This window comes from Sminthopsis crassicaudata, chromosome 2 (genome assembly GCF_048593235.1).
Source record: "Sminthopsis crassicaudata isolate SCR6 chromosome 2, ASM4859323v1, whole genome shotgun sequence".
Classification (NCBI taxonomy): Eukaryota; Metazoa; Chordata; class Mammalia; order Dasyuromorphia; family Dasyuridae; genus Sminthopsis; species Sminthopsis crassicaudata.
In genome coordinates, this window is record NC_133618.1 from 453,576,816 (window position 1) to 453,591,915 (window position 15,100).

Here is a 15,100-nt window from a genome sequence, read left to right on the forward strand (position 1 = left end):
AAATATGGGTTCTACATTATAGTTTTAGAGCCCAAATGAACTTGGAAGTTCATTTTACAGAGCTGAGGTTCCAAAAAGTGAGTAACTTGCCTTAAATCACAATGATAGTAAGGATCAGAACCATTATTTGAATGAAAATTGCTGGACTCCAAATGCAGCACTCTTTCCACTGTACTCGGATGCTTTTCTTTGTTCTCTTTCCTAAGATTGTCATGTGAATCAAGAAAAATACTAGATGAAATGTAAATAGCCAAATGCAGTAAATCTTCAATATACATTATATGTTACATTACTTTTATATCTTACCACTTCTTTGCATGGTTATATATCATTGGTTTATTTTATGGCATAATTTGCTGATTTTTTTTTTTACTTACAAAAATCCAAGAAACATAAATATATTTTCACAGTTGTTCAGAAAATGCTTTCAGTCAACTGGCTTTAAACATAAAAGAAAAACTTTACAGATGGGATCTGAAAAGGAAAATGCAAGAAACAATGACCTGCTAGGTAAGATTTCAAATCTGTAGAGACTTCTTTTACACTAAACATAGCTATCCTTTTAGAGTATAAATATTTCTGCCTAACCTACCCAAGTTCAAATTCAGTCTTCAAAAACAATTTTAAAGTTAAAGAAATTGCTTCATTGACATTTCATTTTCTTTCCTGATTGATGTGATTTTTATTTTAAAAATTTTGTGATAAGAAATATTTTAAATAGCTATGCCTAAAATTTGGTTTTTGCTACTCTGGCAAAAAAAAATTTTTCTCCTGATTTCCTAATTTTATAGACAGAAGTAATGAAGGTAAGTTATATATATATTATATATATATGTAACATATATATATATTTAAAATATGAATTATGTTAGAAATTTTAATTAGAAAATTAAATTAGAAACAAACAGCTAGGTATATGTACTTTTAGACAATATGTTCATTTATTTATTCCAGTTCTGGCGCTATGTATTTTACTTATCCATTCCAATCCAGAGTTCCTCATCTAGAACATGAGCATAATATCTATAGTTCCTACTTTGCTGGAAAGTTGTGAGGATCAAATGAGATAAAGTGAAAAATACAAACACCTAGAGAAGTTGTCATTATTTATTCAGCAGATGTTTAGTAATTTATTAAATGCATGTGTGTAGATACTTTTGTACACATATATGTATATGTATATATATATATATATATATACATATATATATATAGGTATATATCTCCATTATGGTAAACCAATTACACAGTAAAGAAGGTTTTTTTAAAATAATGAAAAAATAGGATGTTATGAATACTATTATGTAAAAATCAATGTAGACTTTTTTTTTTAAGATTTGGCTTTATAATCCGTAAGTAGCAAAAATTTACAGATACATATGGCTTATAATTTCCATTTTGGAGATTTTTGTCTTACGTGGTATTTTTTATGTAATTGAATACCTATACTTATTTATAAAAATAAAAATAAAATTGATATTTTTTTCCCAAAAGCAAGGGATCTCAAAAGTAGAAATTGGAATAACCTAGATTTGTGGTGGTTATTGTTGTCTTTATATAATTGAATATATTATATGTGTATATAGTTCCACTGCTTTCACTCTATATCAATATGTCTTCCTATATTTTTTGAATTCCTCATATTTATTATTTAACTATGGCACAATCACATTCCATTTCATTCATATGATCATAATTTGTTTTGTCATTTGCTAATCAATGTGCATTTAACTTAATTACACTTTTTCAATAATATAAATAGTGTTGGCAGAAATATTTTTGTATAGATAGGTATTTTTTTTCCCTGTCAGTAAACTTTCTAGTGAGGAATGAAAAGAAGAATAAGCATTTATGTACTGTCTCCTCGCACTGTACTAAGCATTCACTCTTGATTTTTTTTCATAGTTGTTCTTTACATTTACATTGTTACAATCATTGTATATATTGTTTTCTTGGCTCTGCTTACTTCATTCTATATCAGTTCATAACTGATCTTTCCATTTTTTTTTTTTACATTTGTTATATTAACACATAACACAATTTGTTTAGCCTTTCCCCAATTGATGAGCATCTACCTTGTTTCCAATTCTTAGCTATTAGCAAAAGTGCTATAAATATCTTGGCATATCTGGAAATTTCCTTCTTATCAATGGATTGAGGCCTGAGAGTGGAATCTCTGAGTCAAAGGATATGAACATTTCAGTCACTTACTGCATAATTGTACATTGCTTTCTAAAACAGTTGTACCATTTTACAGCTCTACCAGTAATGCAATTGTGTGACTATATTTCCACAACATTGACTATTCTTATCTTTTTTTATCTTTCTCATTTGAAGAGTGGGAAGTGAAATATTTTTATTTGACATTCTTGATCTTTTTGTCATTCCATGTAAATTTTGTTGTCATTTTGTCCAATTATATAATCATACTATTAGTATTTTGATCAATATAATATTAAATATGGATTAATTTGGGAAATATCACTGTTAAAAATGTGTTAAGCACCTACTATATTCAAGGCACTATGCAAGGTACTAGAATTGTTAAAATGAAAAATAAAACATTTCCTATCTTCAAGGAATTTATATTTTATTTGATGGGCAGGAATATAACAAGGACACAGATTGGTTAATACAGAATAATTTCAAGATGGAGAGCTCATTAGCAATTGAGGGAATCAGAAAAGGTCTTATATGGGAAGTGACACCTGAGATGTCATCAGATGAAGTTAGAGAATCTGAAAAGTGTAAGAAGTAGAGGTGAGAAAGGAGTACATTCTAGAACTTCTGTACAAGGGCATAAATGCAGGTAATACTGATATGGTATGCCTTCTAAAGAAATATAATGGTGATTTTGGGGTCTCCTGACCTTGGGGAATTCTGTTCTGGGAATCTATCTGATTCCAAAGTCCTCTGGCTTCCCCACCTCTCTACTACTCTACAAAGGAATGCTACTCTAACAATCTGCCTGATTCTGGAAACCATTCCTCAATTCATTGCTGACTGATAATCTTGCTAATGACAAGAGACCACTCTTCCTTCTTACCTGTGAGCCATTGAATTAGCATATCTATGATAAAAAGCTGGATACATGTGTCTCCTTGCTTCTTTCTCTCTGCTAATTTCTTTTGGAAATTCAACCCACTTTGTAATGGCATTACAATTACAATAAAGTTTGTCCCTTGACTTGGATATGGATTCAAGCGTACAAATTCTTTTGAGACACCTCATGAAACTGCTCTATGACCCAAAATTTTTGGTGTCCCCTTTCCAAACCTCAACAATACTAGTAGTTCAATTGGAATCAGAGAAAATGTGAAGAAGAATATGGATTGAAAATAAGATAATGATAATAATATCTAGCAAACATGTTTAAAAGCTAAAAAATGCTTTATATTATCTCATTTATCCTCACAACAATCCTAGGAAGTGGGTGCTATTATTATCCTCATTTTACAGATGAGTGAACTGTGAGGCACAGACAATTTAAATGACACTTCCAGTGTCACACAACTAATTATGTGTATAGTATTCTTAACCTATTGATTATTCAAACATTCTATCCATGGTACCACTGGAAAGGTAGGTAAGAAATGCATTTAAGTACTAAATTGAGTCTTTCATGTTTTATAATAGAAGAGTGATTTATTCAGATCTATTTTTTCCTCCAAGTCTTTGCTTGCATTTGCTGTAATTATTCTTATCTTTTGAAAGATTTTCTAAATTTGCAATAATTTTGGTATTGGTCAATGATTTCTCTGGTTTACTCATTTCTCTAGCTTTAGTTCCTGAATTGTTTTTGTTGAAGGGCCAAGCTATACCCCTGATGCATTTTTGGGGTTGGAATGATTGGCCTTGTTTCATTCATTCTGGGTCCTCTGGTTTCTTGTATGCTGACTTCTACTTCCCAGGCTTATGCTCATCAAGATCTTTAAAGTTCAGAATTGGAACTTCAAGGCCCTCAATGACATGTCAGGACAGTATGCTAGCCACCCCGCAGTTCTTGATGCCTAACTTGATCTCTCTTGCTCCTCCAATTACCTTAGGGCTTTCTTAAAAGATCCTTCCCCTTCTCCTCCCTATAGATAGAGAACCCTGAAGGCTACCAGTATCTTTAGACCTCTTCTGTTCATATTGGTAAGATGTTTGTTTGCTAGTGTTAGCACTGCCTTTTCTGGAAGCCAGCCCTCTTTTCTCTTGCCCAGGGACTGCTGACTTTTTGAAGTTCTGGAGTGTAAGAAATTATTTACTGTAGTTTCTCATTGGAGTTCTTGATCTTTATTATTGTGTATCTGAAAATTTGTAGTGTTTGTTGGCATAAGTCTGGGGGAACTGGACAATCTGCCACCATTCAAGCAGCCATCTTAACCAGAAGTCCATTGTCTAATCATTAATATATTAAAAGATGTTGTACTATCAAGTGAAGTAGTGCTATAAATAATTGGCTTATGCATTATGCTGGGCATTTGGAAGTTTGTGGAGAGAAATGGGAGAGTGCAAGAAGGAAAGACACAGATTCTATATATATATGTTCAACAAATGCTTGTTGATTAATTGATTCTAAATATCTTGTAATCTCTGCTTTCCAGTTCATCCTTTTGCCTACATCATGTCCTTTACAAATTGGATGTTGGCAGTCTCTTAGTATTAATATTAAACTCCCTTTCTTTATTTCATTGTTGATTCAGGGACTTCTGTGATAGAAGAGCCATGTAACCTGGATGAGTTAATTTATACAAAAATGAGGAAAGATGTAATTGAAGATCTCCCATTGACTCAATCTGAAAGTGGCAGGCATGAAGACATCAATGAAAATGCTGACACTGTAGTAAGTTTATGATTATTTTGGTGCAGATCTGTATTTTTACATACATAAATTCCAATGAGGAAACTCCTACTACCAAAGTAAAGTAGCAAATATTCTATAATTTCTAGCCTAAGAGAGGTTTTCTGGGGGCACTAGTAGCTTAAGTGACTTGTGTAGGGTGACATAGTCAGTGATCAAAAAGACAGGGCTTGAATCCAGGTTCTCTGGATAGTATATTGGACTGACTCCAATATACTATCCTGAACTCCTGATGAGTTCATTAAATAGATGTATAAAAGTATAATACTTTATTTTAGTTTATTATGAGTGATTTTCTCAAATTTGGAACACAAGGTCATACAAGGATGAATGCTGAAAATTATCTTTGCATGTATTTTGAAAAATAAAAAGCTATTATTATTATTAAATATATATGCAAAAAATAAAATAAATTTTTAAAAAGAGTGATTTTCTCAAGGCTGAACTAAGAGTTTTGTGTCTTCCTGTTATATGTTTATATAGTAGTTCATCAGTCATGAACTTTCTAGTACATATTTTATTTCATAGATTTTCTTCAGTAATTATCACATCTCTGCAGGGTAAAACATGATCACTATCTGCTGGCCAATAGGCACCTCAGAGAGTAAATTACAAGAAATGCTATATCTAGCTTTAGACTGAAACAAAATTTTGCTTATTATCTTAAATTCTTAATTTAACAAAGATTTATATGATTGAATTATTTGAAAGCTATTGTGCGAGGTACTAGGGAATATATAAAGGTAAATAATGTATTTCCCTTATTTTTAAGGAGCTTACTTTCTAGGCGAGGGGGAAATAAAAGATATAAACAGATTTTTAAAAATCCATATTCTCATTAGAAGCTCCTTGAAAGCAGGGCCTGATTTTTGTCTTTCCTTGTATTTCCAGAGCTTAACATCTTTAAATCCTTAGTTTACTATGCTTCTTTACTGACTGAGCAAAACTTCATGCTCAAGAAAATTTCAGTTTTAAACAAATCTATATGCTATAGGATATTCTTCTAGTTGTCACTTTATTAAACCATAAGAGCTTAAATTTGTAGTTTCATTCAAAAACAAATTAATCCATTTAAAAAATTTTATCATGCTGCACCATGTTCTTTTTTTAAAATTCAGTTTTATTTTATTTTCAGTTCCAATTTCTTTCCCTCCTCCACTTATTAAGGCAAGAAAAATATAACATATATATGTGATTATGTGTAGTCATGCAAAACAAATTCCTGTATTAGTGATGTTCCTCTCCCCCCCCCTCAAAAAAATGAAGGAAAGAAGGGAAAGAAAGAGAAAAAAAATATGCTTCAGTTTGTATTCAAGTCCATCAGTTCTCTGTTTGAAGATGGACAGTATGTTTCATTATGAGTCCTTTGGAATTGGGGTTGGTCATTATCTTGATCAGTTACTAAGTCATTTAAATTTATTATCTTTAAAATACTGCTGTTGCTATATAAATTGTTGTTTTGGTTCTGATTATTTCATTTTGAATTACATCATATAAGTCTTTCTAGAATGTTATGAATCCATCTCCATGATTTCTTAGAATACAAAAGCATTCCACCACATTCATCCATAACTTGTTCAACCATTCTCCAATTGGGCATTCCCTCAGTTTCCAATTCTTTGCTATCACATAAAAGGCTGCAATAAAAATTTTTGCACATATAGATCTTTTTCCTTTAGGGCATAGGCCTACCAGTGTTATTGCTGGATCAAAGGGGTTGCAAAATTTAATAGCTTTGGGGACATAGTTCCAAATTGCTTTACAGAATGGTTAGACCAATTTTCATCTCTACCAATAGACCACACTATATTTTATTCGCAACTTAAGAGAATTCAGTATTTGTAGAAGAGAAATCAATATAAAAGGAAGAAAATGATAGGTAAGAATGAGGTAGGTAAGATAGTATGCATCATTTAAAAAGTCAAAATGCATATGATAATTTCAATTGCTTATTGAACATTTATTTGATAAATTCTTCAAAAAATATGGTTGGTTTATTTCTTTTATGGCAGCCATAACCTATTCTCCCTCTTATGAGCATTCCCCCTTATTTTATTAGCTTTCCCTCTTCTTCTTCCTTCTCCTCCTTTCCCAAAATAGTGGACAAGCCAATTTTATGTGGCACTCTTAGTATTGAAGGTGAGAAAGGACATTTAAATTTTGAGTTTTCAACTTCAAGTTCTGGTTTTCTCTTTCCACAGAAGTGAAAGATAACTTCAGAAAGACTTATTTTATGTAAGAATTTGTGTACTACATGAAGATATTTAAATCAAATAGAAAACAAATACTCAGAGAAATAAGAACAGAGTGAAACTCATGAGTATATATCTTAAGAGAATGCAATTTCTTGGCTATGTTTAAAGGTAGCTAGAATATTACTTATGAAAAAACAAACAGTATATACTATCTTGATACTTAAAGAGTGAAGGAAATAGTTTCAGGAAGTCACATGTGTATGGTTTTTAAAATAATCTATTGAAATGTAATTCATGTGATTAATGTATTTTAGGAAAGTAAATTGTCTCTGTAATAAGTACTAACTAAAAACTCATTTATCTTTATCTTTTTTTTTTTTTTTTAGCAGGAAGGAATCGAAATGTTTTCTTCTGGTACTGAGAAATCTTTGTCAATGAATGACGTATTGGAAAAGGATATCGAAAATTGCCAAATTGATTTGGAAAATGTACGTATGATCCTGAGAAGGTTGTTAGTCAGTTTTATTTCCTAACACTTTTAAGTATTTTATAGTTATTCAACACCTATCTTTGGAGAACTTACATTACTTTTTTGTTGTTGTTCAATAATCATTTAGTTCAATAATCAATAGTCACCACCATATTGAGCACTTATTATTGAAGATGCTAAAGTAATTTTTTAAAATGTACTCCCTACACTTTTACAGCTTAAATTAAACAGGAGGAAAATGAACATCACAAATATATCTAAGAGTCAGCTAGGTGGTGCAGTGGATAGAACACCAGCCCCGAAGTCAGTAGGACCTGAGTTCAAATATGGCCTAGACACTTAACACTTCTTAGCTGTGTGACCCTGGGCAAGTCACTTAATCCCAATTGCCTCAGCAAATACATACACACACACACACACACACACACACACACACACACACACACACATATACACACATATATATATATATGAACCCCAAAAGGATCTATAGATAAATTTCAGGTCATCTATGAACTTGGATGGGAAAAAAATTTGCATCTTTATTTCAACATAATTTCCTTCGTAATTCTATGTGTTTTTATTTGTTTGATTGTTTAATACATTTCAAAGAATTATTCTGAAAATAATGCATAGGCTTTACCACATACTAAAGGTGTCTGTGATACAAAAAAGGGTTAAGAATCTTTGGTTTAATCATTTGCTAACTTTAATGCATGATACAATACAAAAAGATAAGGGACAACTTTAGAGTATTATAAGAAAGAAACTGCTTTTGGAGTCAGGAAGAACTGAGTTTAAGACCTATCTCTGACAAATATTGGCTGAATAATTCTGAACAAATCATTCAACTTCTCAATGCTACAGGCTCCTCTCTCAGAGCAGATACAAATATTCATTGGTAAAGGGAATTTTCTCACTAGGAGTTTCCTATACCAGTGAAATCAAGATTCTATGTGTTTGGTTTTTTTAAGTACAATAAATAATAAAACAAATTACCAAGAGTTGGTAACAAGAGTTACCAAGATCTTTGACAGGTTCAAGGAAGAAAAAGTCATTCCAACTGGATAGATTATGAAATGCTTCATGAAGGATATGCTTTTTGATCTGGGTTTGAAGGATGGATAAAATTTCAACAGGTAGATATGGATAAATGGTATGAAGGAAGTAGTGAACATTTATTTAATATATCCTTGTAACAAAATCTAGATGAATGGATACTAATATTTATTTGTATCCCATTTTCTCATAATCAGTATGTAAAATAATCAATATATAGAGATCCAGATTTATAAAATATAAATTAGGGAGTGTTTGTTCACCTTGTTCAAGGGTTTCTTTATTTTACCACTTTTTCTTTTTGTTCAGTTGTTTTTAGTCATGTCCATATGCATGATCATATTTGGGTTTTATTGGCAAAGATACTGGGATGGTTCGTCATTTCCTTCTGCAGCTCATTTTACAGATGAAGAAAGTGAGGCAAACAGTGTTAAATAACTTGCCCAGGGTCACACAGCTAGTAAGAATCTCAGGACAGAGTTGAACTCAGATCTTCCTGCCTCCAGGCCTAGCATCCCATCTACTACACCACCTAACGTATTCTCCTTTACCATCACAGTATTCTTTAAAATAGTAAGTTGCCTTAATACATTTCAAATAACATTTAGCTTAAATCCAATTCCAATTGATCAATGATGGACAGAATCAGCTACACCCAGAAAAGGAACACTGGGAAATAAGTTTAAACTGTGAGCATTTTTTTTTGTTTGTTTTTCTTCCCAGATTATTTTTACCTTCCGAATACAATTCTTCCTTTGCAAAAACAACAACAAAATTCAGTTCTGCACATATATATTGCACCTAGGATATACTATAAGATATTTAATATGTATGGGAATGCCTGCCATCTAGGGGAGGGGGTGGAGGGAAGGAGGGTAAAAATTCGGAACAGAAGGGAGTACAAAGGATAATGTTGTAAAAAAAAAAATTACCTATGCATATGTACTGTCAAAAAAAGTTATAATTATAAAATTAATAAAAAAACAACATTTAGCTTAAAAAAGGAAATATAAACATAGTTTTTTAGGAACATAACTATTATATGGAGAAAAGAAGACCTATATTTAAATTACGTTAGGCCATTAAAGAAGGGAAAAGTGAAGTCGCCAAGTCATAATGTAATGGATTCAGATCAATAGCAAAGCCAGAAATTAAAAAAACAAAACAAAAAACAACGGTTGGTTCTCACAACTTCTGAGAGTATTTATATAATCAGCCAAATAATAATAAAATGTCAGAGCAGAAAGCAGCCTCAGAGAGAAGCAGTAATACTCTTTAGTGGAAATATTATTTACTGACTTAAAGTCAAGAAAGTCCTGAGTGCCCTAAGTTTAAATTTTACCTATCATTCTCACTAGTTGTGTGACATGGGCATTCCAGCAAACCTCTAAGTTTTCCATATACAATGGTCACAATAAAACCTATAGTATTTGACTGACAGAATTGTTATTTTGTTTTCAATTGTTCAATCATGTCCTATTTGTCATGCTCCCATGGACCATGTATTGAGCATATCAGGCCCTTGTATCATCTACTATCTCTTGAAGTCCATCCAAGTTCATATTTGTTGCTCCTGTGATGCTATCTATCTCAGCTTTTGCCATCCCGTTTTTCATCTTTTCCAATATCAGGGTCCTTTCTAACAAGTTCATTTTCTCATAATGTGGCCAAAGTATTTAAGCTTCAGCTTCAATATTTGACCTTCCAATGAATAGCCTGAATTAGTTTAAGTATTGACAGATTTGATTTGCTGTCCAAGGAACTCTCAAAAGTCTCCAGCACCACAACTAGAAAACATCAATTCTGTAGCATTCAGCTTTCTTTTATAGCCCTGCTTGCACAGCCATACGTTATTGCTGGAAAAACTTTATCTTTGACTATACATATCTTTGCTAGTAAGATGATTGTGTTTTTTAGTATGCTGATCAGATTTCCCATAACTTTCCTTCCAAGGAATTTTAATTTCATAACTTCTGTTGCCATCTTTGAGCTGAAAAATATAAAATCTGATGCTGTTTCCATTTCTTCTCCCTCTATTTGCCAGAAAGTGAATTTGCCAGGACTAGTTGTCAACATCTTAGTTTTTTTTTTTTTGATGATAAGTTTTATACCAGCTTTTACACTCTTTTCTTTTATCCTCATCAAGAGACTTCTTAATTCCTTTTCACTTCGATAGTGGTCTTGTTTGCATATCTAAGATTGTTGTTATTTCTCCCTTAATTTCCCTCTTAATTCCAGTTTTGGATTCTTCTAACCTGACATTTTGCATAATGTACTCTGTATATAAATTAAATAAATAAAGTGACAGTATACAACCTTGTAGTACTCTTTTTCCAATCTTAAATCATTCAGTTGTTCCATGTTCAGTTCTAACTGTTGCTTCTTGACCCACATACAGGTTTCTCAGGAGACTGTTAAGATGATCTAGTATTCCCATCTCTTTGAGGCCTGCCATATTTTTTTGTGATCCACATGATCAAAGGCTTTAGTATATTCAATGAAGCAGAACTATATGTTTTTTCTGGAATTCCCTTGTTTTCTCCATAATCCAACCATGTTGGCAATTTTGTTTTAGTTTCTCTGCCTCTTTGAAAATCAGCCTCCTCTTCTGATATTTCTTGGTTCATATATTGCTAAAGCCTACTTTGCAGAATCTTATGCATAACCTTGCTCATGTAAAATGAGAGCAATTATTTGATAATTTGAATATTCCTTGGCATTGCTCTTTTTAAAGATTAAGACGTAAATTGATCTTTTCCAATCCAATGGTCACTATTATGTTTTCCAAATTCATTGGCATATTGACTACAACATTTTAACAGCATCATCTTTTTTTTTAATTTTATAATTATACATTTTTTGACAGTATATATGCATGAGTAATTTTTTATAACATTATCCCTTGTATTCATTTTTCCAAATTATCCCCTCCCTCCCTCTACTCCCTCCCCTAGATGACAGGCAATCCCATACATTTTACATGTGTTACAGTATAACCTAGATACAATATATGTAACAGCATCATCTTTTAGGGTTTTAAATAGCTCAGCTGAAATTCTGTCACCTCCACTAAGCTTATTGTTAGTCATGCTTCCAAAGGCTCACTTGGCTTCATTCTCCAGGATGTCTGACTCTAAATCAATAACCACACCTATCATTGATGTTAAAAACTTTCTTGTGTAGTTCTTTTTGTATATTCTTGCTACTTCTTCTTAATCCCTTAGTGCTTCACAAACCTTACAGGCAATAAATGTCAGCTAATGTTATTTTAATATCCTCAGTTTACAGATAAGAGAACTGAAATCTATCCACTTTTAGAAAATTCTGCTCAAAAATTTATCTTTAATTTATATTTCCCAAGTAAACATACATTCTAATGGGAGACATAGGTGTATATATGTATATAGCATTATCTTTATTTAGATAATTCTGACATCTATATATCTAGTCGTGTGTTTGTATATTATTGTTTAGTTATTTCAGACATTTCTGACTTTTTGTGACCCCATGTGGGGTTTTCTTGGCAAGGATACTGGAACAGTTTGCCATTTCCTTCTTTAGCTTATTTTACAAATGAAGAAACTGAGGGTTAAGTAACTCGCCCAGGTCATATTGCTAGTAAGTCTCTAAAGCCAGATATGAACTCAGGTAGATGAATCTTTCAGACTTCAGGCCTGGCTCTCTCTCTATCGTGCCACTTAGCTGCCCTATGTGTGTATTTTATATATTAATGGGGGGAGGAGGAATTGGAGGATAAGATGCATATACAGTAAATGGAAGATAACCTTAGACAACATGACCCTAGTAACTGAACAGACTTGGAAAGACCTACACAAAGTAGGCCTTTTGATTTGAGGTGATTCTTGAAGGAAACTAAGAAGCAGAGGTGAAGAAGGAAAACATTCCCTGACTTGGGAAGAAACAAACAAAAGGCAAATAGGTGATTGGAATGAACAAGGCTAATATGGCTGGATTGTAGAGTATGTGGAATAAAGTATAAGAATAAAAAGGGAAGAAGGGGCCAAGCTAAAAAGAGCTTTAAATATCAATGGCTTTTCTATTTGATTCTAGAGATAATAGGAAGCTAGTGGAGTTTATTTTAGAGGGAGAGTTGTATGCATTTTATGAAAATCACTTAGGCAGCCTTGTGGAAGATGGACTGGGATAAGAAAAGACTTGGGGCAGGGACATCAGTTATTACAAGAAGGCTATTACAATTTTACAGGAAAGAAATGAGGGGTAAGAAGGGCCTGGCATAGGGTAGTGGCTGTGTGAAAGCAGAGAAGGTAATGTAAATAAGAAATGTTGAGAACATCAACTACAAAGATTTGGCAATTGTTTAGATATATAAAGTAAGGAAAAGTAAAGAATTGAAGATGACACAAAGGTTGTGAACCAGAATGAGTAGGAGAATATTGGTGCCCTTTTCAGAAAAAAAGGAAATTGGAGGAAAAACTGTTTTTAATGTGAAATATAATGAATTCAATTTGGGGCAATTGAGTTTGAGATACCTATGGAATAATCAATTCAAAATATGAAATAGGAAGGTGGTGATATAGACCTAGAAGTCAAAAGAAAGGCTTGGATTGGATATATAGATCTAAGAAACATTTGCATAGAGATAATCGATCCCATGAGAACTGAAATGGGGTAAACAGAGAAGGGGGTCCAGAACAGAATCTTAGAGGATACCTATAGCTAGTAAGTATAACATGGATGAAGAAGACCCAGTAAAGAAGCCTGAAAAAGAGTAATCAGATAGGAGAAAACCAAGAGAGAATTGTCCCAAAAACCAAAAGAGAAGAAAATATCCAGGAAAAGAAGGTAATCAATACCAAAGGCAACACAAAGGTCAATAAGAATGAGGATAGAAAAGGCCATCTATTCAACCAACAACCTTTTATTCATTTATTTATTAATTTGCTTTTTAAAATGTTACACTTTTAAAGAAAGATAAGTGCTCAATTCTACTGTTTTCCTTTCTATATACTTATTTTAAGAACTTTTAAAACTACATGGTATATAGTCCTACTCTACAATTATAGGAAATAAATTAATTTGTATTGATAATAAGGCCCATTGTGGATGACTGAATTTTATAAGTTTTGTGAATGAGTAGGTTAAAACATCACCTTCCAAGGATGCCTCTATGCAATGTTTAGATAAAAATTCATTGTAAATGAAAGTGATCTGTTTTTAACAGTTACAATATAGTTTTCATTATGTTTTGTGTTATGTGACAGAGTGCCTAAAATGATCATTTATAAAATTTATTAAAGTAAACATTCCCTTAGTGAAAAATTTTGACTATAGTAGCAAAGGATTAAGGATATAAAATTAGGCTGCTCCTATCCACTTAAAATTGAGTGGATAATAAAAGCAGATATTCAGATAAATCAAGCCAAAGCCTCTCTTCTACCACCTGAACAAGAATCAAAAGATTTTTTGTTTGTAACAGGGTAAAGGTAATTACTTGAATTATTTAAATATTATATTTTACTCTTTCACTTTGCATACATGGGTTCAATTATATTTATGCATGATCCTAGACCATAGGACTTCTAAATCCTTCAATTCAGCTGTTTTAATAATCCATTGGAATTTTCACGCAATTGATTCAGCTGCTAAATGTCCAAATAGATTAAGTATATAGACTTTATTGGAGTGAACTCAGCAATTCTACCAAACCTTAGTCTGTTTGTGCAATATACATATAGCCATAATTTAGTGGATGTTTAATGAAAAGTCAAACCAGTGCTTTTTGCTTCCCCCCCCAAAAAAATTCATGATTAGCAAAAAAGTCATTGAATAGGTGAGCAACTATTTCATCCATACTGAGAACAGGTTAGATGGGAATATGCTCCAGCTTTAGCAGGAGCAATTTAGGATAAATATTAGGATAAAATTATCATATTTTTATCTATCAGTTTGAGAAAAGGAATGAGAAACAATCAAGAGAATAAATTATTTTGGGGACAAATATCTTTGAGTCTGAAGGCTTTAGTGGGATAGGGGAGGTAATCAAGAAACCCTGTTTATAAATTCCTTTAATCTTTGATGTGCCAAAATTTTCTCCTAAAAAGCATCTTGGAACCTGTAGAATTGAAGAAGCATTAGGAAAGTGATCAGAGTTTCCATGCTATAGAAGAGAAGTCAAAAACATGGTTCACAAATAAAATGAGTTTTGAGTGGCAAGGCACCTGGCTAGAATCTCAATCTATGTAAGTTTGGTTAGATATTTCTTCCATCTTAGCATGTTCTCGACCAACATTAATTTCAGGTTCCTATCTTGTGTTCTTTTAGAGAATGTAATGATCCCTTGTAAGATTTTAGCTGATAAAAATTTAATGCTTAAAAGAGACTCTTCAAAATGATAATTAAAAAGATGAAACTATAATGTTGAAGTGACAGAATGGTTTTCATATTATTGGAAAAGGGAAGAATAGACATTCTATTTAAAATGACTTATCTGGTTATTATTTGCCCTATTCTTCCCAAACATAAAAAAAC

The 15,100-nt window shown here is 32.1% G+C and overlaps 1 protein-coding gene across 3 annotated transcripts in view; it reads left to right on the forward strand.

Moving 5' to 3' along the window:
• RAD21L1 (RAD21 cohesin complex component like 1) overlaps positions 1–15,100 on the forward strand; it is a 34,568-nt gene that overhangs the window by 15,052 nt on the left and 4,416 nt on the right. For all 3 annotated transcript variants that reach the window (XM_074292846.1, XM_074292849.1, XM_074292848.1), the window contains 3 exons: positions 411–510; positions 4,689–4,828; positions 7,428–7,529. In XM_074292846.1, the coding sequence (XP_074148947.1) occupies positions 411–510; positions 4,689–4,828; positions 7,428–7,529 (342 nt within the window). The remainder of the gene's footprint in view (positions 1–410; positions 511–4,688; positions 4,829–7,427; positions 7,530–15,100) is intronic.